The sequence below is a fragment of the Nerophis ophidion genome, linkage group LG04 (assembly GCF_033978795.1).
Source record: "Nerophis ophidion isolate RoL-2023_Sa linkage group LG04, RoL_Noph_v1.0, whole genome shotgun sequence".
In the NCBI taxonomy this organism is placed as follows: domain Eukaryota; kingdom Metazoa; phylum Chordata; class Actinopteri; order Syngnathiformes; family Syngnathidae; genus Nerophis; species Nerophis ophidion.
In genome coordinates, this window is record NC_084614.1 from 28,326,562 (window position 1) to 28,353,153 (window position 26,592).

General features: G+C 36.6%; 1 protein-coding gene across 2 annotated transcripts in view; it reads right to left on the reverse strand.

The window, feature by feature from the left end:
• Positions 1-26,592, reverse strand: part of LOC133551262 (RNA-binding protein Musashi homolog 2-like) — a 230,429-nt gene that overhangs the window by 165,914 nt on the left and 37,923 nt on the right. For both annotated transcript variants that reach the window (XM_061897778.1, XM_061897777.1), the window contains one exon: positions 11,121-11,162. In XM_061897778.1, coding sequence (XP_061753762.1) covers positions 11,121-11,162 — 42 coding nt within the window. The remainder of the gene's footprint in view (positions 1-11,120; positions 11,163-26,592) is intronic.

Sequence of the window (26,592 nt, forward strand, 5' to 3'; positions counted from 1 at the left end):
GATGTGATTAATCAACAATTAAACCCACATAATTGTTATCAAAAAAACTGCTTATTATAACCATGTCCTTAGTACACTTAGTACAGTACGTGCATTTTATGTTTTGCTTGGGGCAGCACAGTGGTAGAGGGGTTAGTGCATCTGCCTCATAATACAAAGGTCCTGGGTTCGATCCTGCGCTCGAGATCTTCCTGTGTCGAGTTTACATGTCCTCCATGAATTGATTAACGTGGACCCCGACTTAAACAAGTTGAAAAACGTATTCGGGTGTTACCATTTAGTGGTCAATTGTACGGAATATGTACTGAACTGTGCAATCTACTAATAAAAGTATCGATCAATCAATCCTCGTGACTGCGTGGGTTCCCGCCGGGTACTCCGGCTTCCTCCCGCGTTCAAAGACATGCACCTGGGGATAGGTTGATTGGCAACACAAACTTTGGCCCTAGTGTGTGAATGTTGTCCGTCTATCTGTGTTGGCCCTGTTATGAGGTGGCAACTTGTCCAGGGTGTAGCCTGCCTTCCGCCCGATTAGAGCTAAGATAGGCTCCAGCGCCCCCCACGACACTGAAGGGAACAAGCGGTAAAAAGAAGTTGGGAAAGGTGGCAATAAATACTGATAAAGTTGAGGAATGCTCATCAAACAATTATTTGGAACATCCCACAGGTGTGCAGGCTAATTGGGAACAGGTGGGTGAAGGGGTGTAACGGTACACAAAAATTTCGGTTTGGTACGTACCTCGGTTCAGAGGTCACGGTTCGGTTCATTTTCGGTACAGTAAGAAAATGACAAAATATAAATTTTTTGGTTGCTAAATCTTCCACCAAAAAGATTTTTCTAAGTGGAATATTTGATGTGAAGTAATCGGAAACTTGGATAGGTCAAAAATTCATACTAACATTGATTTTGATTCAATATGATGTTTTGAGCAATGACAGTTTGAAAGAAAAAAAAACAGCTGTGTTTTATTAGTCAACGTTGCAACTTTTTCTAAATTACATTTAGCCTTTAAACTTTTTATTTTACTTTTGTTTATGTTTTTGTTTATTTTAATAGTATTTTTAGAATGTGCCGTGGGCCTTTAAAACATTAGCTGTGAGCCGGAAATGGCCTCCGGGGCACACTTTTGACACCCCTGCTATAGATAATAAAAAATAAAATCTGATAAATCTATGAGTAAAAAGCAGAGCCTGGCGGCAAGGACAAGTACAACCTATTTACCATTTATTTATTTATCACCTGGACAGCCCCGCAAAAGAGGACATATCCGGTGAAAAGAGGACGTATGGTCAGTCTATCATAGCCCAGTCGCTGCTAGCATGCCGTGTGATGGTTTTTTTTTTTGATTGATTGAAACTTTTATTAGTGGATTGCACAGTACAGTACATATTCCGTACAATTGACCACTAAATGGTAACACCCGAATATGTTTTTTAACTTGTTTAAGTCGGGGTCCACGTAAATCAATTCATGGTGCCTCGGTGTGCATTGTTTACACAACGTGCGGTGCGCTACTTAATATGTCCGTGTGGAACTCGTTCGGTACACCTCCGAACCGAACCGAAACCCCCGTACCGAAACGGTTCAATACAAATACACGTACCGTTACACCCCTAGGTGGGTGCCATGATTGGGTATAAAAACAGCTTCTCAAAAAATGCTCAGTCTTTCACAAAAAAGGATGAGGCGAGGTAGACCCCTTTGTCCACAACTGCGTGAGCAAATAGTCAAACAGTTTAACAACAACGTTTCTCAAAATGCAATTGCAAGAAATTTAGGGATGGCCAGAAACAAACATCAATCTCTAAAGGATATCACCACATGGGCTCAGGAACACTTCAGAAAACCAATGTCACTAAATACAGTTCGTTGCTGTAACTGCAAGTTAAAGCTCTAGTATGCAAAGCGAAAGCCAGTTATCAACAACATCCAGAAACGCACCCGGCTTCTCTGGGCCCGAGATTATCTAAGATGGATTGATCCAAAGTTGAAAAGCGTTCTGTGGTCTGACGAGTCCACATTTCAAATTGTTTTAGGGAATATTCGACATCGTGTCATCTGGACCACAGGGGAAGCGAACCATCCAGACTGTTATTGACACAAACTTCAAAAGCCAGCATCTGTGATGGTATGGGGGTCCATTAGTGCCCAAGGCATGGGTAATTTACACATCTGCGAAGGCACCATTAATGCTGAAAGGTACATACAGGTTTTGGAACAACAAATGCTGCCTATCTAGGCGCAGTCTTTTTCATTGACGCCCCTGCTTATTTCAGCAAGACAATGCCAAGCCACATTCAGCACATGTCACAACAGCGCTGCTTCGTAAAAAAAAAGAGTGCGGGTACTTTCCTGGCCTGCCTGAAGTCCAGACCTGTCTCCCATCGAAAATGTGTGGCGCATTATGAAGCGTAAAATACGACAGCGGAGACCCCGGACTGTTGAACGACTGAAGCTCACCTCAGTCAAGCCCATTTTTGCTCCTTAAATGTCTTCCTCCTCACTGTCTAATGTAAAAGGTCTACAATGCTCTAATAATGTTTTGATTAAACTTACCCTGGCCATTTGTCTGTTTGAAGGCTAGCGGTTCAACAATATGTACGGTCCACAGCAGCGGTAGTAAAGCCACACCTTTGACCCAATAACTTGTTTTCCATAAAAAGTCTTACTCATACTTGCATCCTTCAACTCACAGTTTATGGACAATATCTGCATATCTTTTTGTGAGCGGAACATGACAATTAATATTTTCTATGAACCAGCTCGTCGTGTCTGGCATGTCTTTTCTTGCTATGGACTACCTCTTTGTTACAATGGAGTATGCAAAACCCATTTCAAATCCCATTTATCTTGATGAATAAAACCAATGTCTTTCTTTTGGGACATCTTGGTTATTTGCAGCTAAAGCACAAGTGCTGTGCCATATACGCTGAAATGCCATGTCAAGTTTGTAAAAAAAAAATGTTGCCGTGAGAGAATATGCACTGCATGATTACCCTGAAATATGAAGGCCCAATAAGAAAATATCCCTCTTCATAGGACAAATATCTGGGTGGCCTTATTGTCAAGCTGAACAAAATATAATGATATAGCGCTCTGGTCTTTGTTGAGGACTTTTGTGATTATTTTTCAGACTCGTGCAGCTGTGGAGAGTTGGAACAGCAAACTGGTGCTTTTAATAAACCCCAGAAGACATTTAAAGGGGCTGGCAGTCACAGAGTTTAATTTACCCAGCAGTGAGCTATGTCATTCAAAATGAGGATCATTTTGAGATGGGGAATATCATATTGTTAAATCCAGAACAAATAACTGAGCAAAGTGTAAGATGGGGTTTATAAGATTGTGTAATACTAAAATAAGTTCCAAAGTCTGCAACAGTGAGACATTAAGAGATGAAGACAGGAATATTATACTGAAGAATATACAATAAATGTGAAGCAAAAACCTAGGGGATACATTTCTTCCTCACAGCATTATTAATAGAATTTATTAAATTGTAATGTGTGCATCTCTTGAGCCACAATACACTAGAGAGGCTGTTCTGCATGTTACATCATAAAGCAAACAGTCCCAGAAAATGACGTGCGAACCACAGGCAAGTGGATTGACTGAGGAGACCAGTCAATTTGCCCGTCATGGAAAATGTGTGCAAGATAGAGAGGAAATGAAATAGGCAAATGGATAAAAAAGGAGCTGTGTGTGAAATGAAAAATGAGAACTAAGACATAGCTGCCAGCAAAAGAGGAGCTTTGACAGCCTGCCGTTAAAAAGGAAGCCGCAGTCACAGGTGTCAGCCTGGAGTGAAATATAGGACAGAGCTTTGACATTATATCCTTGAATTACCTCAATCAACGTACAAGCATGCTTAGTCTTTCTCTTAGCTGATGTTAAAAACATGCAGCCAAAGTTCCAGGAGAAAAACGGCCTCATACAAAAAGAACAATACATGTCTGTGAGTGTTGTCACAGCTGTCTCTGTTCAGGTCAAATTTATTTGTGCAGTCTCCTTTCTCCATGCCAAAATCTACCAGAAACACAGCAACAACAAGAACAGGAGAGCCTTCCAGGCAGATCCCTAAGTGAGGTGTGGGGGGAAAGGTCACACCCCTTGCTCTCTAAAAAAGATGCTGCTTCGTCCTTTAATTTCCATAACAAGCCATCACAACCCATCTCCCCCTGAAGCGGCCGCAGTCCCACTGGCAATTAAAATCATGCTGTGATCTGCCATTATTGTGTAGCGCTGTACTGTGGGAAACAAAAGAGGCGACAGCAGCAGTAATGACACCTGCCGTCGAACGGTAAATCTCCAGCAATGTTGGTAAAAGACGTTGCTTTGATTTCTACAGGAAAAACAGAGCGGGCCTTGTCACAAATGTCCCGATGATACTTGCGAGGAAATATCAAGCAAGGCAAAGCGTAAAGAAGAAGCCTCTGAATTTAAATGTTTTAACAGGAAACTAGGGGGGTACTTTTGCATTAAACTTTTTGGCTCCAAAACTACATACAAAAATACATATATTTGGACATGGCTTTGTCTTAACCTTAATTGTGGATTTTTTTCTAGAACCTCAAAATGTACTATCCTATACTAATAAAGAAAGAAAGATTGCACATAAACATGCTAACCTTTTTCCACAAAACATTGTAAGGTATATGCTAGGGCTGCCTAAAGTGGGGCCTGGGGGCCGAATTCGGCCCGTTGAGTCATTTGATATGGCCCGCCAAACGGTGGCTTCGCAAATGTAAGACATATTCATACTGACCTTTTAAGCTTACTTGGCAGCAGGGGTGTCCCGATCCGATATTGATATTACATATTGGTCCAATTTTAGCTTAAAAAACAAGCATCAAGTCGACTTGTCGCAGTTTTTTTCATAGTTTGGCCAGGGGTGCAACCTTTACTCAGGAGCGACTTATGTGTGAAATTATTGACACATTACCTTAAAATATCAAATAATATTATTTAGCTCACTCACGTAAAAGACTAGACGTATAAGATTTCATGGGATTTAGCGATTAGGAGTGACAGATGGTGGGGGGGGGGGGGGGGTTAGGGGGGTTGTGTCCTTTTTCTTTTTTTTTCTTCTTTGTCATGAAAAAGGGACGTTTTTGTCATGAAAAAGGGAGTTTTTTGTGGTTGGTGCACTATTTGTAGGTGTATATTGTGTTTTTAATGTTGATTTGATAAAAAAATTTTTTTTTTTTTTTTTTTTTAATAAAAAATTCTTCTGCGGCCCGATACTAATCGGGCCACGGCCCGGTACCGGGCCGGTACCGGTGGTTGGGGACCACTGCCCTAGATCTTACCATGAAAAGCAGTTACGAACAAAATATGCAAACTATGCAATGGTTGTATTACAATTATTACAGTATTACGTTAGCAAAAAAAAATAAAATTGTCGAGTGGTATCAGGGTTATCTGTCGTTTGTCTGCGTTCCAGGACATGTCGGACTACCTGGCGTTCCAGCCGCCATTCTACACGACAAAATAGATGAAAACTTGGAAAAAAATGGAGGTCTACAACTTCTTTGTACCTGGGTCAAGGACATTGGTATCAAGATTCTCCCAGGTCAATATCCATCGTTTTTGCTTGTGTACATTTGTATTTCATGATTTAACTCGGCGTCTCCAGCTATGTTTATTGACTTTTTGCTTGTGTACATTTGTATTTCATGATTTAACTCGGCGTCTCCAGCTATGTTTATTGACTTTTTGTTGCACACGCCATTTACGAGTAGGAGTGTTTTACCCGTCTTTAACAAAGTATAACTACAGATCTCAAAATTGAGTATGTGCTGCAAGCGTCATTTAGGATTGCTGCCTTTGGTAACTCTTTCAGGTTATGCCTACTTTTGCTTTCTTTTATTGAGAATCATCGAGAAGTAAAATAAGTTATAAGATGTCCGAAAAAAAAAAAAATACTAATAGTTTTAAAATAATGCTTAAATTGGGAATACTAAACGTTAAAAGTATATCAATCAAACCTTTAAAAAAGTGATCACTGCAAACGTGTCTGTTTTTCGACTCGATCTTGTGAGGACTCTTCTTCGGCATGGTAATGCCGGTGTGGTTTTCCCGTGGATGTGTCGAAGCAGAACACAGCATAGGTAAGATAAAGGGTATTTATTTAATAACAAAAGGCTATGAACAAAAACATTGGTGTAAAGAGAAAAGGTAAACAAAAGACGCTAGCGTGAAAGCTAGGATAAAACACAAGGAAAACTAAAACTTGGTACGAGGACACAAAAGAGTAAACAAAAACATTCAGCATGAAAGCTAGAAAATAAAGTGGCTTAGCGTGAGAGCTAGCGAGAAAATACATACATGGAATGATGAGAGTCGTCACTGTTGCGCGTGGGCAAATTAGGATCCGAGAGTGAGTGAACAGAAAAGGTGAGCTTAAATAGGAGGGTGATAATTATTAGCAGGTGTGCGGGGCGAGACTAGCAGGTGGACTGATGAGTGAACATGGTGACAAAGCAAACAGGAAATAAGGAGTCGGAGAAATATACAAAATAGAAAAATAAATAGTGTAGATCTGAGCAGCAGATCGCAACAGATCTGCTCACTTGGACTGGAGTGCGTGCCCCTTTTCTGGTTGTTTTTTGGAACATTTTGCACTCTTTTGCCCTCCTTGGTTCTCAAAGTACTCTAAAATAGAGTAAAACAATGCAAACGGAGAGCATTTTTCTTCGTGAAAGGCAAAATGCCAACCAGGATGCTTTGACCTAAGATGCTCGCTGGCCCGCCACTTCGAGTCTCACATATTTAATGAGCTGGACGTGATATCAAATGAATACAACCTATAAGCTCACAAGGTTGTTTTTTTGTTTTGTTTTTTCAGTCAATTCGTTTACAAAAGGTAAATATGGTAGGCGTTCTGCTACTCACAGCTACTTAACAGCTAAACACACAATAGCACAACAGCTAAACATACATATAATGTATTCTTAATTGAGCAATGTTGCAGTCCAAAACAGCACATTTGTCAATATAAATAAGCATCAATTAAATATAGTTGAATGTTACTAAATCATAGTTTCCTAGGCAAAGGTGAAATAGAAAGTATCCAGCAACAAGCGTGCCCGCATCATTCAACTTACTGTGTCATGACCTTAACTTAATTAAGAACAATTATTTAATTAAAAACAATTACCACTCCACTTCAATTTAACATTCCAGACGGTTGATAGTAAATAATTAAAAACATTTTATACCAACCAACATTCTTTTGTTTGACTAACTTCACTTGATCAAACCTTTTTTAATATTCCCCTCTACAAAATAATAAAAGTACGTATGATTCCTGCTGATAACGTATTCGGATCAATATCAGTATGATATTGGAAGTGAAAAAGTTTGGGTCACTCTAACCATCATTGGGCATGTTCGCAAGGCTTACTAGTTGGGTAACTAATTGCCATCCATAATTGTTAGTGATACTAAATATAGAAACTTTTTGGCTATTTGTGTTTCATGCTTGAAATTGCTGTGTTTGGCCCGCGGCCCAATGGCACATTTTTACTTTGGCCCTTGGAGGCAAAAAGTGTGGGCACCCCTGCTTTCGATGAAGAGGAGTGTGTTTTTGTTTTGTTTTATTATTTGTTTTTGTTTTTCAGAAAAATAACAATCATTAATTTTAATACAAGAGCTTCTGTAGGAAGATGCATAACTAAACCACTGTATTGTGCGATCTAAATTAAGATAGGTAAAATTCAGTGGTCTACTGACTGCTGTTGTAGATTTATTTAAACAAAATAAATATATAATTAATTGGGACAAGTCTAATCATCCTAACCCTATTGGAATAAATGCATTTGTGTTTGGGCTTAAATGGGGTCCTGTTATGCAAAAAAAAAACTTTTGTTACCTGTTGGCACTTGATTTTGTGAATTTGGGATATCTTTAAGTCCCGAAAATTTTAATCCAAACTTGGTGGCTGGTATTAATGAAACACTTTTGCCTCTTTCCAAGTGAGCCGTTCGGAATTTGAGACGATTGTTATTTAGTTGTAGTACCATGTTGTAGTCAATAAGTTCCTCATTTACACTGTTGCCATTTATTGTAAAAAGTAGTGTAAACTTCTAAAATGTATCTGTCAGTAGACCTCATATGAAAGCCCTAAAATCTACAACATGGCTGACGGTTTGGAGATGCAGTCAAAGTGTGCTTTGCCAGGGAGAAGGCTTTGCCACGTAAATAAGTCTGCCCACAAAACGGCGCATTGTGAAGAGACAGCTGTTTGAAGATAGTCTGTAAAACAAAATTTATGCAAAATTTGCACCAAAGCAACAATACATGTAGAATTACATGTAGAACAGAAGGATGTGTATAAATATAGAAAAACAAAATCATAATATTTCCCCTTTAAAGAGATAACTCTAGGGAAAAGTGGTAGAAAATGGATAGATGGATGGAAATCTTTAAATTGTGGCGTTTATAGGCAGCAAACAGTACAAAAAAGAGGAAGACACTGGCTGCCCATTCTGCTGGGAAACATTTTAAAAATGCAGTGCACCCTGCAGAGCATCAGGGAACTCACAGACTCATGTGACTGTGACGACCATCATAATGATGAGATGAGATGCACCAGGCTTCAGTTTAGCAGGTGATTAATTAATCCATCGTAGTGTACATTTGGCTCACATTCATTACTCAGAGGTGCGAGAGGGACGTGGCTTTATCAGAAAACAAGAAAACCCTCAAGTTGTTATCACCAACTACTTGCCGCATCGAGAAACCAATTTCCTGAACATGTCAAACAATTAGCCGGTACAACACAAATGTAATAATATACAATGAAGATTTAATGTTGTTATATCTGTATTCCTAACCATATTCCGAAAAACACCAGTACTATTTTTGCCTACCACAAGGATAATTTACATTATTAATGCACGTAAAAAGGATGATCGTGCTGACTCTTGAAGTAAAAAATAAAGCAATTCAGGTTATTTCCATCTGCAATAAAAATAAAGCCGTGCTTGAACCCAATCAAGTTGCACTTTACAAATAAACACTATATCAAATCACTTAATAATCTCTTCATACACATCTGTCAATCAATCCCAAAAGCAACGTCATCCTTGAAGATCGTCATTGATACCATTGACCTGCCCAGTAAACGCATCTGCTATTTCCTTATTCAAGATAAGCTTGAGTCCTGTGACAGGTTTCTTTGTAATGTGGACAACGGGCTGCATTTCTTTAGCACTTTACTATGATGTGCAGAATACTGGCTTGTCTCCCCCTGTTTTTGACCATTACCAATTTTCAGATGGGTTGATGGTCACAAATAAGCGAGATCAGTGTAATCAAACATATTCATTAGTTGCCCATAAAGATGTGACGCAAAAGCTTGTGTTCGTGGTTGGTGACTTACTGTATTTGTCAATACAGTAAGACTATATTCTTAACCCTTTGATTCAGGTAAAACAATGCCCATAAAACCTTTCCCTCATTTTAAGTTAGGTAGTTGCATGGTTTCCGGTATCTCAATCTTTTAATAATTGTTGTCTAAATGCTCGTTGGAGTGGAAGCGTTCATATTTTTTTGCCACAGGGAGTAACACAGTCTGATAAGGGTTGTTTTTCCTTTTCCGTGTGATCTTGTCATCCCGGTGCAAACACCTTCACTTGTTTACCGCCAAATGTCCTTTGTGTTCACCTTCACTTCCTGTCTGTTTTCCAGCATTAGTCTACGTGCCGTACATAATGCAGAATTTTACCGTACTGGAGCATTCGGCAGTTAAGAGGTCATTGTCAGGGTTACTGATGAGGTCATTGTTAGCCCTGAGAACATTAGAGCTGATTGGTGCCGTCACAATTTTTATTCCATAGCCCGTGTCTCGTTCATGCACCTGCCAAGCTGAGCTCTTTTAAACTCGAATGGGGTCAACTCGGAAGCTGCATGTGAGCAGCCAAGCAGGCAAGCAGGGAGTGGGGAGATGTGGGGCGATTGAAGGAAAATGAGAATCAGACAGCAACTCCTACATAGGAAGCTAGAATGTATTTGAAAAAAGGAAATACCACACAAATACACAATGTTAATCCGTCTTAAGAAATGCTTTATATTTCGGTGTCATATCAAAAGGGATGTTAATGAGTCTGGCTTAGTGGAGAACAAGTGACAAACTTACCACTGATCTCCCATTAAATCATCATGTTCTCTGGCTTTGCAAGTCAATGCTGATGACTGACTACACATGAAACTCTTTCATAAAGCGAGTTTCAAATGCACAAGGAAGAAGAAAATGTATTTTGAGTTTTTCCAACTGTTTTTTTTACGAGTCAAAAGCCCTGCTTGTAAAGCAGAAAAGTGTTGCACTACAATCTAGTGTGCTACAGCCTTCACATTAAATGCTAGGGGGGGGGGGGGGTGAGAGGGCATGTCAACAAAACCCTTGACTGTGCTGCGGCACCATCTGCACGCGTTGCATATTTAATTGTCAATAGAGCTGCTCAAGACCAGCAATCAAGCAAAGAAAACGCCTATGCAAAAGATCTTGTGCCTCATGAGCAACAGCCCGAGCATTATTGGAGTTTTGTTTCCATGCTAATTGTGACAATGTATACATGCAGGCTCCAAATTAAAGATATTCCTAAACCATTTATGTGACTATGTCCCTTTTGACTGAATATTAAAGAAAAAACACTTCCAGAAAATGTAATCCATAGATTTCTTGCAGCACAAAGCCATTCATTCAAAAAAAAAAAAGTTTTACATGGATGTGCTCCCCTAAAGCTGAAGACAAAAGACAGGACATTGTCATTGACATTGACATTGACATTGACATTGATTTCTTCCACACCAAAGTCAAATGATAACTGCACGAGTTTGTCTTCGAATGCAAATAAATTAATTTGCTACAACAGTTTCATGTCTAAGCACTAGAATGAGGTTTAGCATGAAAACAGGTAAGGATAGAAAATAAATATTTTTAAAAGTGCAGAGAAGAAACAAGGTGAGAACAATGTAGCCAGACAAGGTATTTCTCTAAAGCAAACAGACAACCCCTGCCTCTTTGAATCTGCAGTGTGGCCACAGAAAATTAGGTATGGTGGTGGCATGAGACATAATCATTTTCTCCAAGCAGGCCTGGTGACCAATTTATTCTTACCTTAGGCTGGGCGCGACGTGGAAAGGCAACCTTAGGATCAATCTAAAGAAGAGGAGAAAAAAATGGCGATATTGAGATATTTTCAACACATTAAAATTCATATTTCTTTACTCTAATCCTACAAAAATCCCCACAGTGCAATCAGTCATATATACGGGCCCAAAGAATAAATATTGGCATTTTGTAGCAGCAAATCAAATATTCAGTGGATTCAAATGTGACTTTTTATGAACACTGATAACTTACCAAAACCTTTTACGGTTTAAAAATGCTGCATAATCAGGTGGTTGTAAGACATGCAATCTGCTCTTAAAAGGATGAGACGTTTTCCTAAACTAAAGCTGTATTCAATCCAGTCAGTGCAATCTCAGTAAAAGAAAAAAAAAATGTTAACAGACACCGCAGAATGACTATTGAATCTGAAATAATTCTTTCTGTCGTCCAAAGTATGCTTATTTAAATTAAACAAGGTTCGGATAATTAATCTAATACTGAGGTAAGTTTGTTTATTTTATTTTTGTAGAAGAATAATGTTTGGTGATTGCTGAACACTACAACCATAAGGCATGTGTCTATCCTCCATCAGACTCAATGTTATTTGATCAGTCAAAGACTTGGTTCATGATCCATATGACCTGGTCATTTGTAAAACATTGTTTATTACACTATGCACTGACTCATCCATGTTAGAACATAAACCCTAATGAGAAATAAGCAATCATGTCAATTGACTTTTGGGTGATGAGATATATTTCTACTTACTGAATCCTTGATGTGATAACCTCGCTCATTTTATATTAAGTTTCAGGAATGAGTCTGTGTTATGACTAGGCAGTGAGCACAAAACAAACACACGTTATGCTAAACTTTACATCCTAAGTGCTGTATTTTATTCAGACGATTTGCTGGCCATGTTCCGTCTCCTCATTACGTTCCATGGCAAAGCTCTATGACACATTCAAGATCCATTCATTTGACTGGGCAACAAACCATTAGAAACAGCATATTCATTACTGCTGATCAGAGTCGAACAATGTCCAGGCCACAATTAATGCCGCCTTTGCCAACAGAAATAAAAATTAAATGATGAAATACTGTAGAGTACAAAATACGCATAAATAAATGATGACTTCGGCATTGGGACAAGCCACACCAGCCACCATTTGACTAGCCATAGTCATTATGGTGGAAATTTGCTGTTCTTCTGATCAGCATTAAACTGATCGAATATGACAGGGAGAAAATGAACATCCTAGGCTGGTGACGCCTCCAAATAATAAGCAGGATGGATCAGATGAGCGTGTTTCTCCGTATCATGCTTGTTATGTTATTAGCTTAATTTCCCCCATTAATTTCCCTGGTATGAAGGTATGTCATATTTGGGAAAGTGGGGGGTGTCTCATCAACCTTTTACTTGTAATTAACCACACAATGTCATCATAAATGCATACTGAAGAATGTAAGGCTCTTTCCCATTTATATGGATATGATTTTTACTTTTTCATTTTCGTTGTTATGTTTATGTTTGTACTGCATATTATATGGAACTATTTGCAATTACGGGAGTCAATTCTGGGCATTCATAGAAGTTATTCCTTTGTCGCAGATGGATGCTATATAAAAAACGCATACCTTGCTGTGGAAAAGACTAGAAATGAATTGAAGGAGAAAAACATCTGCACAGCTCAATTAAGCCAATGAGGCTGACTACGTTTTAATGTGTTTGAAGGCAAACCATGATGCGCTTTGTCATCGTCATCATTTCTACCCGTCTCAGTTATTACGGTTATCTGTGTAAATCAGGTCAAAATGAGAAATGAATTCAATAACACCTGAGTATGGCAACCTTGCTTGTAATGAATTTCATTTAAAGATTTGTTTTAGCACTTAGCCTCTGGCTTAACCAATTGAAACTCAATTACTTTGCGCACCTTGTTTGAGCAAAGACAACACCTGATGCTTGGAATACCAAATTCCAGTGCTTTCTAACCTACTTTGAGGTCATCAGGCACACATTACTTACTATTTTGTCATTTGACAGCATCTTCTCTGTTTTTGACAAAACAATTGGGATTTTCATATTCTTTTTTAACTTACATACAAATAAGAGAAAAAAGCGCTAAAGAGCACAGATGATACTACAGGTCTTCCGCTAGATCCATGCAGACAAATTAGGCAAGGAGAATGTACAAACGAATTCTTTGGAGAACTACTGCAGCAGCCCCTTTTTGGGTCACAACTTATGATAAATGACTCCTTTGAGAAAATTGAAATCAAGGGCAGGTGAGGTGTAGCGATTGTTTCCTGTGTTTTTACATACTCATGCATATGTGATTTGGTGGTTCAAAACTGTCAGTCCCCTTAAGGCCATTGAGCTAAAATGCGCACTGCCCCTTTGCACTGGGTAACCACTGAGCCACAAATGATCTCGTCTCCATTTCACATGGAACAAATTCTACTAAATTAACATATTAGTAATAAATCAAATAAATAAAAAGACAGGATACACATTTGACCTCTGTCAAAAGAGTTAACTATCGCCTTTGTCCACTTTGCATATGGATTATAACATTTTTAAGGGAAAATATGGACACTAAAATTTCTCGACATACCATATTTAGGCATGTGGATGAAGAAGCACAGAGGTGGCAAATTAACTTTAATCACTTCTAAAACATTATCTTTTCACCAGTGACTGTTTTCGGCTCCTTCCTCCAGCATTTACTTTTGCGCCTGTCTGTTTTAGCAAAGAATTGTTTTTGTCACCAATCAATAATGTACACTGTAGTTCAGACAAACGCGACCTAGACATTTACATATCTGATGTATATCCAGATAAGAGGCCAGGGCAGGATTTTTTCTTTTTTTTTTAAAAGGAATTTAAAAAATTATAATCTGAATTGACCTGCATTATGAAAATAGCCGAAGAATCCCACTCGTTGGTGTCTTAGTCTCTGTGCTTTATTTTATTCAGAATGAAAGCAAAATATTCACCATGGAGCTAAAGAAAATTGCGTTTGCCAGCACTTTGATAAAGAAGGTGCAAAACACTAATGAATTCAAGACAGACCTCGAAGCTAAATATATAAGAAGCTTTGCGTGGCACTCCTCTCTTCAATAAAGATAGAAGTGATGTTACAATTAAAGCTGTCTGATAATATATCTCAATCGATGCTATCTGTCGATATTGGCCTAAAAATGTGATATCAGATAATAACGCTATCAGCTTTTCTGCCGATAATCAAATAGAATTATATACGAAACTGAACTAAACACACAAAAACAAAAACAATAAACATAACATACTGTGCAACATTAGCACAATACAAATAAGATATAAACATATATTGCAAAGATATACAAACCACGTTTCCACATGACTTGGGAAATTGTGTTAGATGTAAATATAAACGGAATACAATGATTTGCAAATCATTTTCAACTGTTTTTCAGTTGAATATGCTACAAAGACAACATATTTGATGTTCAAACGGAAAAAATATTTTTTTTTGCAAATAATGATTAACTTTAGAATTTGATGCCAGCAAAACGTGAAAAATAAGTTGGGAAAGGTGGCAATAAATACTGATAAAGTTGAGGAATGCTCATCAAACACTTATATGGAACATCCCACAGATGTGCAGGCCAATTGGGAACAGTTGGGTGCCATGATTGGGTATAAAAGCAGCTTCGATGAAATGCTAAGTAATTCACAAACAGGGATGGGGTGAGGGTCGCCACTTTGTAAGCAAAGTGTCGAACAGTTTTAGAACAACATTTCTTAACAAGCTATTGCAAGGAATTTAGGGATTTTACCATCTACGGTCTGTAAAATCATCAAAAACTTCAGAGAATCTGGAGAAATCACTGCACGTAAGCAATGATATTACGGACTTTGGATCCCTCAGGCGGTACTGCATCAAAAACCGACATCAGTGTGTAAAGGATATCACCACATGGGCTCAGGAACACTCCATAAAACCACTGTCAGTAACTACAATTGGTCGCTACACCTGTAAGTGCAAGTTAAAACTCTACTATGCAAAGCCAAACCCATTTATCAACAATATCCTGAAACGCCGCCGGCTGGGCCCAGATGGACTGATACAAAGTGGAAAGGTGTTCTGTGGGCTGACTAGTCCACATTTGCTATTATATTTGGAAACAGAGGATGTGGTGTCCTCCAGAACAAAGAGGAAAATAACCATTCGGATTGTTATAGGCGCAAAGTTCAAAAGCCAGCATCTGGGATGGTATGGGGGTGTATTAGTGCCCAAGGCATGGGTAACTTACACATCTGTGAAGGCACCATTAATGCTGAAAGGTCCATACAGGTTTTGGAGCAACATATGTTAGTTTAGATAGTACTTTATTGTTTATGTTGTCATCCAAACAACGTTATCATGGACACCCCTGCTTATTTCAGCAAGACAATGCCAAGCCACGTGTTACAACAGTGTTGCTTCGTAGTAAAAGAGTGCGGGTACTTTCCTGGCCCGCCTGCAGTCCAGACCTGTCTTCCATTGAAAATGTGTGGCGCATTATGAAGCATAAAATACGACAGCGGAGACCCCGGATTGTTGAATGACTGGAGATCTACATAAAACAAGAAGGGGAAAGAATTCCACTTTCAAAGCTTCAACAATTAGTTTCTGCAGTTCCCAAAAGTTTATTGAGTGTTGTTAAAAGAAAAGGTGACGTAACACAGTGGTGAACATGCGCTTTCCCAACTACTTTGGCACAAGTTGCAGCAAAGAAATCCTAAGTGAATTATTATTTGCAAAAAAAAAGTAAGTTTATGAGTTTGAACATCAAATAGCTTGTCTTTGTATGAGTTTGAACATCAAATAGCTTGTCTTTGTAGTGAATATGGGTTGAAAATGATTTGCAAATCATTGTATTCCGTTTATATTTACATCTAACACAATTTCCCAACTCATATGGAAACAGGGTTTGTACAATAATAAAGAGAGCTACAAATATATAACTCATATATCATTTGAGAGTGGAAATTACAAACTTTAATTACAATTTCTAAAGCGTTGATACTTTTTTTGTGTCCAGTTCACTAAGCAGATACAGTATCTGTCAATTTCAATAATATATTATTTTATTTGAGGTGTTCTTTCTGATCATTTGTCTTTGTGGATATTGTACAATGTAACATGTAACGAATCAGTTTATCATATGTGTACTACATATTAGAGCTGTCCCGATACCAAAATGTCATTCGATACGGTGATACTTTTCAAAATAAAGGGGACCAAAAAAAATTTATTATTGGCTTTTTTTCAACAGAAAATCGTATGATACATTGAACATACATTTATTATTGCAATTAAAGCACAATTCTGGCATTAAATAACATACTGATCATACAAGACAACTTCTCTGTTAGTAGTCAGTAGGCAATCAAATGTTCCTAATTTGCCTGCTGACGTATGAAGTATCATATTATGTCATTTCCCATTCTATTATTTGGTCAAAATTATGAGGGACAAGCGGTAGAAAATGGATTATTAATCTACTTGCTCATTTATTCTTAATATCTGCTTACTTTCTATTAACACGTTCTATCTACACTTCTTTTTAAAATGTAATATTCACCTATTCCTTTGTTGTTTGGATACTACAAATGTTGGCCTCAATCCAATACCAAGTAATTGCAGGGTCATACATTAGGAATAATTAAAGTTATCGTGTGCCCAAAGACGTACTTCCTGGGTTTCTAAACAATAAAAAGAGATTTTGTGATAATAAAAAATATCGATGTTCTCATTGTTGTATTGACTAGGTACGGCAATTGTACCTGGTACCGTTACAGTTTATGTCTGTTTAGATCCACCAATGGCATTTCTTTACATTCAGGAGAGCTAGCTTGCTGTTAGCGGTTAGCTGTTGTGTCTTCCTACTGTGTGTAGTGAAGCATATTTCGCTGTTCCTCGTTCTGCAGGGAGGATACATGATGTTGTTTATTTATCGCCATGAAGGCGAAGATTAGTGGTTTAGAAGTAGCTTCAGTGTTTATAACGTCACCTTTATCGTAAGTTTTGAAGTCAAAAAATGCGTACGACAGTGCATCCTATTATCCGTAAAAAACAAAAGTACCTGTGTTTTTCAGAGTATCACAGTATCACAGCATCACAGTATTGTTTTTAATTCATCAGTACCGCAGTAATTTCTTTTTAGTATGTATATATCGTACAATTCTACTGTTTACTAGGGCTGGGATTCTTTGGGCACCAGACGATTTGATTCGATTATTTGGGGTAACAATTCGATTCATAATTGATTCTCGATTTTGAACCAAATTTGAATTCAAAATAAATGCTTTTTAAATCACATTGGGTGCCAATTTTATGATTTACATCACTCCTCCATAAAATAGACAAACAGCTCTGATACAATTTTATATTGCTTTAAAAAAAAATGCTACCCGAACATTTATTAAAGTCAAAAACAAATAAGATAACAAGAGAAGTATCCAACACTTCTCTTTTCTCAAATAAATCTGTACAGCATCTACATTAACATTTAATAGTATGATTTGCCAGATTGGCTGGTCAGGACAAATAAAAAACTAAAAAAATTCAAATAAAACATTTGAAAAAAAGGTTTTGTTTTTTTTTAATCAATGAAAAATCGTTACAAATAAAAATTGAGATTTAGTAAAAAAAAAATGATTGACAGCCCTACTGCATATACTATATATTGTACACACTTGCAGCTAGTATGTCCGCATATGTCCAAGATTGAGAAATTGATTCTGAATTTGTCTTTTGGATTACAAAACAACAATTTGGGGGGGAGTAAAGTGCCTTCCTCCAATCTCCAATCACCCTCAGCACACCTCAGTCACTCAGTCAAACGCAGTGTTTATGCAGCAAAATAACAAAAAGACTGGCAGTACTAAAAAAAATTACCCAGTTAAAATAGAGACAAGAGAGAACACAATTGTGGCAAAAAAAAGGACAAAATACAGCGTGAAAGAAAGTTTTTATCCTGCGTCACGTCACAGTACATCTACTGCAGGGATCACCAACCTTTTTGAAAGCAAGAGCTACTTCTAGGGTACTGATTAATGCGAAGGGATACCAGTTTGATACGCACTTAAATAAATTGCCAGAAATAGCCAATTTGCTCAATTTACCTTTAATAAATAAATCTATATATATAAAAAATGGGTATTTCTGTCTGTCATTTCGTCATACATTTTTTTTTCCTTTCTTTTTGTAGAGAATGAATGATGGAAAAAACACTTAATTGAACGGTTTAAAAGAAGAGAAAACACATAAAAAATTCAAATAAAATTTTGAAACATTGTTTTTTCTTTAATTTCGACTCTTTAAAATTTATAATTCAACCGAAAAAAAGGAAGGGAAAAACTAGCTAATTCGAATCTTTTTGAAAAAAAAAAAAAAATTATGGAGCATCATTAGTAATTTTTCCTTGTTAGGATTAATTTTAGAATTTTGATGACATGTTTTAAATAGGTTAAAATCCAATCTGCACTTTGTTAGAATATATAACAAATTGGACCAAGTTATATTTCTAACAAAGACGAATCATTATTTTTTCTAGATTTTCCAGAACGAAATTTTTAAAATATATTCAAAAGACTTTGAAATAAGATTTAAATTTGATTCTACAGATTTTCTGGATTTGCCAGAATAATTTTTTGGAATTTTAATCATAATAAGTTTGAAGAAATATTTCACAAATATTCTTCGTCGAAAAAACAGAAGCTGAGATGAAGAATTAAATTAAAATGTATTTGTTATTATTTACAATAAAGAAAATACATTTACTTAAACATTGATTTAAATTGTCAGGAAAGAAGAGGAAGGAATTTAAAAGGTAAAAAGGTATATGTGTTTAAAAATCCTAAAATCATTTTTAAGGTTGTATTTTTTCTCTGAAATTGTCTTTCTGAAAGTTATAAAAAGCAAAGTAAAAAAAATTAATGAATTGATTTAAACAAGTGAAGACCAAGTCTTTAAAATATTTTCTTGGATTTTCAAATTCTATTTCAGTCTTGTCTCTCTTAGAATTAAACATGTCGAGCAAAGCCAGTTTGCTAGTAAATAAATACAATTCAAAAAATAGAGGCAGCTCACTGGTAAGTGCTGCTATTTGAGCTATTTTTAGAACAGGCCAGCGGGCTACTCATCTGGTCCTTACGGGCTACCTGGTGCCCGCGGGCACCGCGTTGGTGACCCATGAGTCGCGACTTGTCCAGGGTGTCCCCGCTGCCAATCTCACAATCCACTTTTCCGTCACTCGTGACCCGAGGTACTTGAACTCCTCCACTTGGGGCAAGATCTCCTCCCCAACCCTAAGATTGTCACCCTTTTCATATATATATATATACACATATATATATATATATATATATATATATATATATATATACACACATACATGTATAAAATATATATAAATACATAGAAATAAATCCATACAGATACACATACATGTATAAAATATATATAAATCCATATAAATAAATGTATACATACACATATATACCTACATATATACAAACACACATATATATATATATATATATATATATATATATATATATATATATATATATATATATATATATATATATATATATATATATATATATATATATATATATATACTAGGGGTGTAACGGTATGTGTATTTGTATTGAACCGTTTCGGTGCGGAGGAGTACGAACAAGTTTCCAAACAAACATATGAAGTAGCCGCCTATGCTAAAGTATTAATAAGCTGCTCCGCTCCGTTCTGCCTCTGTCTCCTGCACAGCACCCAGCATTGTCTCACCCACACAACCATCTGATTAATTACAACCGTAGCGGTAACAGCAAATCAGCAGTGCGTATTCAGAGTGCATGTAGTCAGCACTTCAGCGTCGAGCAGATAGGTGTTTAGCAGGTGAGCAGCGGACTCTCCCCAAATTATTTTTAACACCTCCAAGTCAACTACTTTCTAAACATCACTATGAGCCCGTTGACCTTCTACAAACAAACTGCAGCTCGGCTCTCTCGCATTCCTGGCTTTAGGTAAAGGCTACTTAGCTTTTAGCGTAACGTTAGCTAATTTTGCGGTGTGTGTGTGTGTGTGTGTGTGTGTGTGTGTGTGTGTGTGTGTGTGTGTGTGTGTGTGTGTGTGTGTGTGTGTGTGTGTGTGTGTGTGTGTTACGGACAGTGTTGATTGAGGTGTGTTGAAGCAGCAAAAAATTACTTTATGTTAAATCAAGAGTTTCGGTCTCTGATAGTTGATATAATAATGTAAGGGCATCATAAAGCCTACATAAACTCCATGGTGTTCAGGGATGAATAGTCTCTCCTATTGCTATTGTGCTATTCTTTCAGCTACTGTTACATTAATCATTTGTAATGTAGCAGCCTAGTTTTGACTGGCAGGGTCCCTGCTATCACATGTTAATACAAATATAACATTTACATAATAAAAATCAACTGTGTGTATATATATATATATATATATATACACACGTATACATATATAAGCATACATATATAAGCATGATGAGCTGACTTGAAACTGTTCAATGTTGCACTTTTTATATGTAGAAGAAAAGTTTGGTCATTTTATTTAATCTGAACAACATGTTAAAGCAGTTCAATGTTGATTATCGTGGGCAGAATTATCATAGTGTTCCCAATGTTAAAAGGATAAAGCCATTGTTTACAAATTTGGTAAAAAAATAACCCAAAAATTTATATTTTGTTGTTTTCTTACTGTACCGAAAAATAACCGAACCGTGACCTATAAACCGAGGTACGTACCGAACCAAAATTTTTGTGTACCGTTCCACCCCTTATATATACATATATATATATATATATATACATATATATATATATATATATATATATATATATATATATATATATATATATATATATATATATATATATATATATATATATATATATATATATATATATATATATATATATATATATATGTCTTGATAGGATACCGTGGTAGAGCGCAATATGTAGGTGTGGGAAGAAAAAAAAATCACAAGACTACTTCATCTCTACAGATCTGTTTCATGAGGGGTTCCCTCAATCATCAGGAGATTTTAATGGAAGCATTCACATACAATGGTTTATATAGAGCACAGAGTGGGTGGGTACAAGCAGGCGTAGGGTGTGGTGATTGGCTCATCCTTTAGAAACCAGACTTTGCAGAATTCTACAGAACTCAGCAAACACATTTGGAACCTCAAAGACCATAATGTTGAATATTCAATAACATGGCAAATTCTTGCATCCAGCACACCTTACAACAGTGGTAATAAAAGATGCAACCTATGCTTAAAAGAGAAACTGTTTATTATATATCATCCAGATTTATCATCCCTCAACAAGCGCAGTGAAATCATTTCAACATGCCGCCACAGAAGGAAACACCTCGTAGGTAACACATGAGCCAATCACCACACCCTACGCCTGCTTGTACCCACCCACTCTGTGCTCTATATAAACCATTGTATGTGAATGCTTCCATTAAAATCTCCTGATGATTGAGGGAACCCCTCATGAAACAGATCTGTAGAGATGAAGTAGTCTTGTGATTTTTTTTTCTTCCCACACCTACATATATATATATATATATATATATATATATATATATATATATACACAAATACACATATATACATAAATTATATATGAACGATAGGTTGATTGGCAACACTAAATTGGCCCTAGTGTGTGAATGTGAGTGTGAATGTTGTCTGTCTATGTGTGTTGGCCCTGCGATGAGGTGGCAACTTGTCCAGGGTGTACCCCGCCTTCGGCCCGATTGTAGCTGAGATAGGCGCCAGCGCCCCCCGCGACCCCGAAAGGGAATAAGCGGTAGAAAAATGGATGGATGGGATGGATATATTATATACAGTATATACATAAATATACACATATATATATACATACATAAATATACACATATATATACATTTGTATATATATATACAAATGTATATATATACAAATATAGATATATACATATATATACATATATATATATATATATATATATATATATATATACATATATATATATATATATATATATATATATATATATATATATATATATTCCGCCTGATTGTAGCTGAGATAGGCGCCAGCGCCCCCCGTGACCCCAAAAAGGGAATAAGCGGTAGAAAATGGATGGATGGATGGATATATATATATATATATACATTAGGGACGTGGGAAAATTTCGATTTGAATATGAATCGCGATTCTCACGTTGTGCGATTCAGAATCGATGGTCATTTTTAAATAATTGTTTGTTTGTTTGTTTTTTAATCAATCCGACAAAACAATACACAGCAATATCATAACAATGCAATCCAATTCCAAAACCAAACCTGACCCAGCAACACTCAGAACTGCAAAAAACAGAGCAATTGAGAGGAGACACAAACACAAAACAGAACAAACAAAAAGTAGTGAAACAAAAATGAATATTATCATCAACAGCATCAACATTAGTTATAATTTCAGCATAGCAGTGATTAAAAATCCCTCATTTACATTATCATTAGACATTTATAAAAATAAAAAAAAGAACAATAGTGTCACAGTGGCTTACACTTGCATCCCATCTCATAAGCTTGACAACACACTGTGTCCAATGTTTTCACAAAGATAAAATAAGTCATATTTTTGGTTCGTTTATTAGTTAAAACAAATTTACATTATTGCAATCAGTTGATAAAACATTGTCCTTTACAATTATAAAAGCTTTTTACAAAAATCTACTACTCTGCTTGCATGTCAGCAGACTGGGGTAGATCCTGCTGTATAGAATGAATAGAGAATCCTTTTAAATTGGGAAAAAAACGTTTTTGAATCGAAAATCGTGTTGAATTGAAAAAAAATCGATTTTGAATCTAATCGTGACCCCAAGAATCGATATTGAATCAAACCGTGGGACACCCAAAGATTCGCAACACTCTAATATATATATATATTTATATATATATATATATATATATATATATATATATATATATATATATATATATATATATATATATATATATATATATTAGAGTGTGTTATATATATATACATCCAATCCAATCCACTTTATTTATATAGCACATTTAAACAACAATAACGTTTCCAAAGTGCTGCACAGCCATGTTAAAAACAATATTAAAAAAACACAATATTATGCTCCACCAATGACTGAATAAAAACAAAAAATAAATAAATATAAAACCAATAAAAACAATATAAAAATAAAAAATATGATTAAAAACTATTTTAAAGGGTAAAATCAATTAAAACAGTAAAATAGAAATCAAAGTGTATAAAAAACACAGAGGACAACAGAGGACAAAGGACCACACAACTCACGTAGTGTTAAAAGCCAAAGAATAAAAGTGGGTCTTAAGACGAGACTTAAAACACTCCACTGTGGAAGCAGTTTGAACATGGAGCGGCAGAGTGTTCCAGAGCTTAGGGCCGACCACAGAGAAGGCCCTGTCTCCCCTGGTCTTAAGTCTGGTCTTGGGCACCACGAGCTGGAGCTGGCTCTCGGACCTCAGAGCGCGCGCAGGAATGTAAATTTGGATGAGGTCCGAGATATATTGAGGTGCCAGTCCATGTAAAGATTTACAAACAAACAGCAATGTTTTAAAATCAATTCTAAAATGAACAGGGAGCCAGTGCAAACTCTGAAGAATTGGGGTTATATGCTGGCGTTTCCTGGCCCCTGTTAAAAGTCGTGCTGCCGCATTCTGGACTAACTGCAACCGGGAGAGAGCTTTTTGGCTAATGCCAGCATAAAGTGCATTGCAGTAGTCCAGGCGGCTTGAAATAAAAGCATACACGACTTGTTCAAAAAGGTTAAAAGATAAAAACGGTTTAACCTTTACTAAAAGACGAAGGTGATAAAAACACAATTTTAAAACGGCATTGACTTGTTTATCTAGTTTAAAATCGCTGTCTATAGTGACGTCAAGGCTGGTGACTTTGGGACGCACATAATTTTGCAATGGTCCCAAGTCAGTGAGGGCCGGACCAAAAACTAAAATTTCCGTTTTTCCCTCATTCATTATTAAAACATTCTGGGCTAACCAAGCCTTGACGTCGCATAGACAGTTAAGAAGGGGTGTCAGGGGGCCGTGGCTTTTTGAAATCGGCATATAAATTTGGCAGTCATCTGCATAAAAGTGTTTCTTAAAAATATCTCCAAGAGGGAGGAGATAAAGAGCGAACAGGATGGGGCCTAAAATAGATCCCTGGGGGACACCACAGTAAAGCGGGGCAGAAGAGGAGGTGGCGTCCCCCAGCCTGACAGAGAAGGACCTCTCAGACAGGTAAGATCTGAACCACTCTAACGCAGTCCCCCTGACACCCACATAGTCTCTCAGGCGGTCTAAAAGAATTGTGTGGTCGACTGTGTCAAAGGCAGCTGTAAGATCTAAAAGCATTAAAATGGCAGAGCTGCCAGAATCAGACATTAAAAGCAAGTCATTAAAAACCTTTAAAAGTGCAGATTCAGTACTGTGCAAAGCTGTGCAAAGCTACATATATTATATATATACAAATACATATATATACATATACATTTATGTGTGTATGTGAGTGTACATATATATATATGTATATATATATATACATATATACAGTATATATGTATATATACATATATATATATAGGGCTGGGCGAAAAAGTATATCTCAATATATTTTTACTATTTAACTCGATATTCGATATGAAGCTCGATATTATTTTCAGTGGAAGTATCCATATAAAGATATACATTTTTGAGCGATATTCAGTGAAAGTGAAGTGAATGACAACTGCACTGTGAACAGTCAGTGGCACTATATTAACCCAGTTAGTCAGGATGGATATTAACAGCACAGAAAAGAAACTGTTTGAGTAGTACAGAATTACATAACATAAATAAAATAGAAAAATATTATTTTGATGTAAAATAAATAACATAGCTGTGCAAATAATACAAAATGTATCAAACTCAGATTAAAAAAAATACATTTGTTCTTATGGGTGCAAGCGCTTGGAAGGAGGAAGGGGAGGGGTTTAGAAGCCAATGGCGGGGGAGCAGGGGAAAACAACGAACACAACAAATAAGCGGTGTTTGGTGATTTTACCGTGAAATAAATTATAACGATATTACAATATTTTCTTAATTCATATATCCTGTTTAGAAATATATTGATTTATCTTACAAACTCGATATATTGCCCAGCCCAACAAACATATATAGATGTATATATAGATACACATATATTTCACATTGTTTTCTGCAAGGAAAACTAATTAATAGCTGTAAAATGTGTTTTGTGTTGTGGTGTGTGTCTGAAACAGAGTATTTGAAATAAAATTTCTTATGGGTGATATTCATTTTTCATCTGACTTTTTGGGACGGCTTTCTGACAAAAAAATATCCTATGCATTTTAGTCAAAAAAGGTAAGTTAGACTTTAACAAAAACGTTTGTAGAACCTAGATTTTGCCTGTTAAAGTAACCATTAAACACATACTTGGAAGATCTTTTTGAAACAGAAGGAACAATATGCTGTGAATGTGAATATGCTCCAGCTTTAAACATTATGGTTAATTGGTTACAGGATTAGCTGCACAAATGCAGGAAAGCAGCACTATTAAGCGGCTTAACACCTGGCATTTACCTTTTGTTTATTGTTTTCATGGCATGGAGTGTGAAGGTCATTGGGTTGTAATGTTCCCCTCAGTACGTAGCAGGGAAAAAAAGTATGACTTAATTGACATGCAACAGCATAGCCTACTGTAGCTACAAGTTGTTCTGAAAGCATTCCCCAAAATCTTATCACAACTTTAAAATACATATCACTGGGAAGAAATAAACCTAGCACAATACAGTCAGCAGAATACATAATAAGTCTTTCGGTGCAGTGTTTTGTCATATATGGTATGATGTACTGTACATGTTTAAGTTGGGAACAAGTTATTTCATGAGGTAGTATGTCAACTGCTGTTAGGAATCTCCGGGTACCCCACAATACACAATGCATTGGCTCGTGATTGGGGGAGCAACGTCATTGACAACAAAATTTGTTGACAACAAATACATTTGTCGAAAAAGTCGGTGACATCATCACACGTGTTTTTGTCGCAACTCGAGTCAGCTCAGTCACTCAAACACCATCACGGGTGAAAATATGTAAACAGGTGGGAACATTTCCTTTTATTATTGTTAAAAACAAGAATACCTTGCTCATTTTGCAAAGCAAAACTTGTTTTAATGACGCTTCATCTGTGATACGGGAGAATTTAAAGCGGGGAAATGTCGGATATTTGGAGGACGCGGTCTCAACTCAATAAGATTGTTAGCCTATTATCTTGCTAGCAAATAGATAGATAGATAGATAGATAGATAGATAGATAGATAGATAGATAGATAGATAGATAGATAGATAG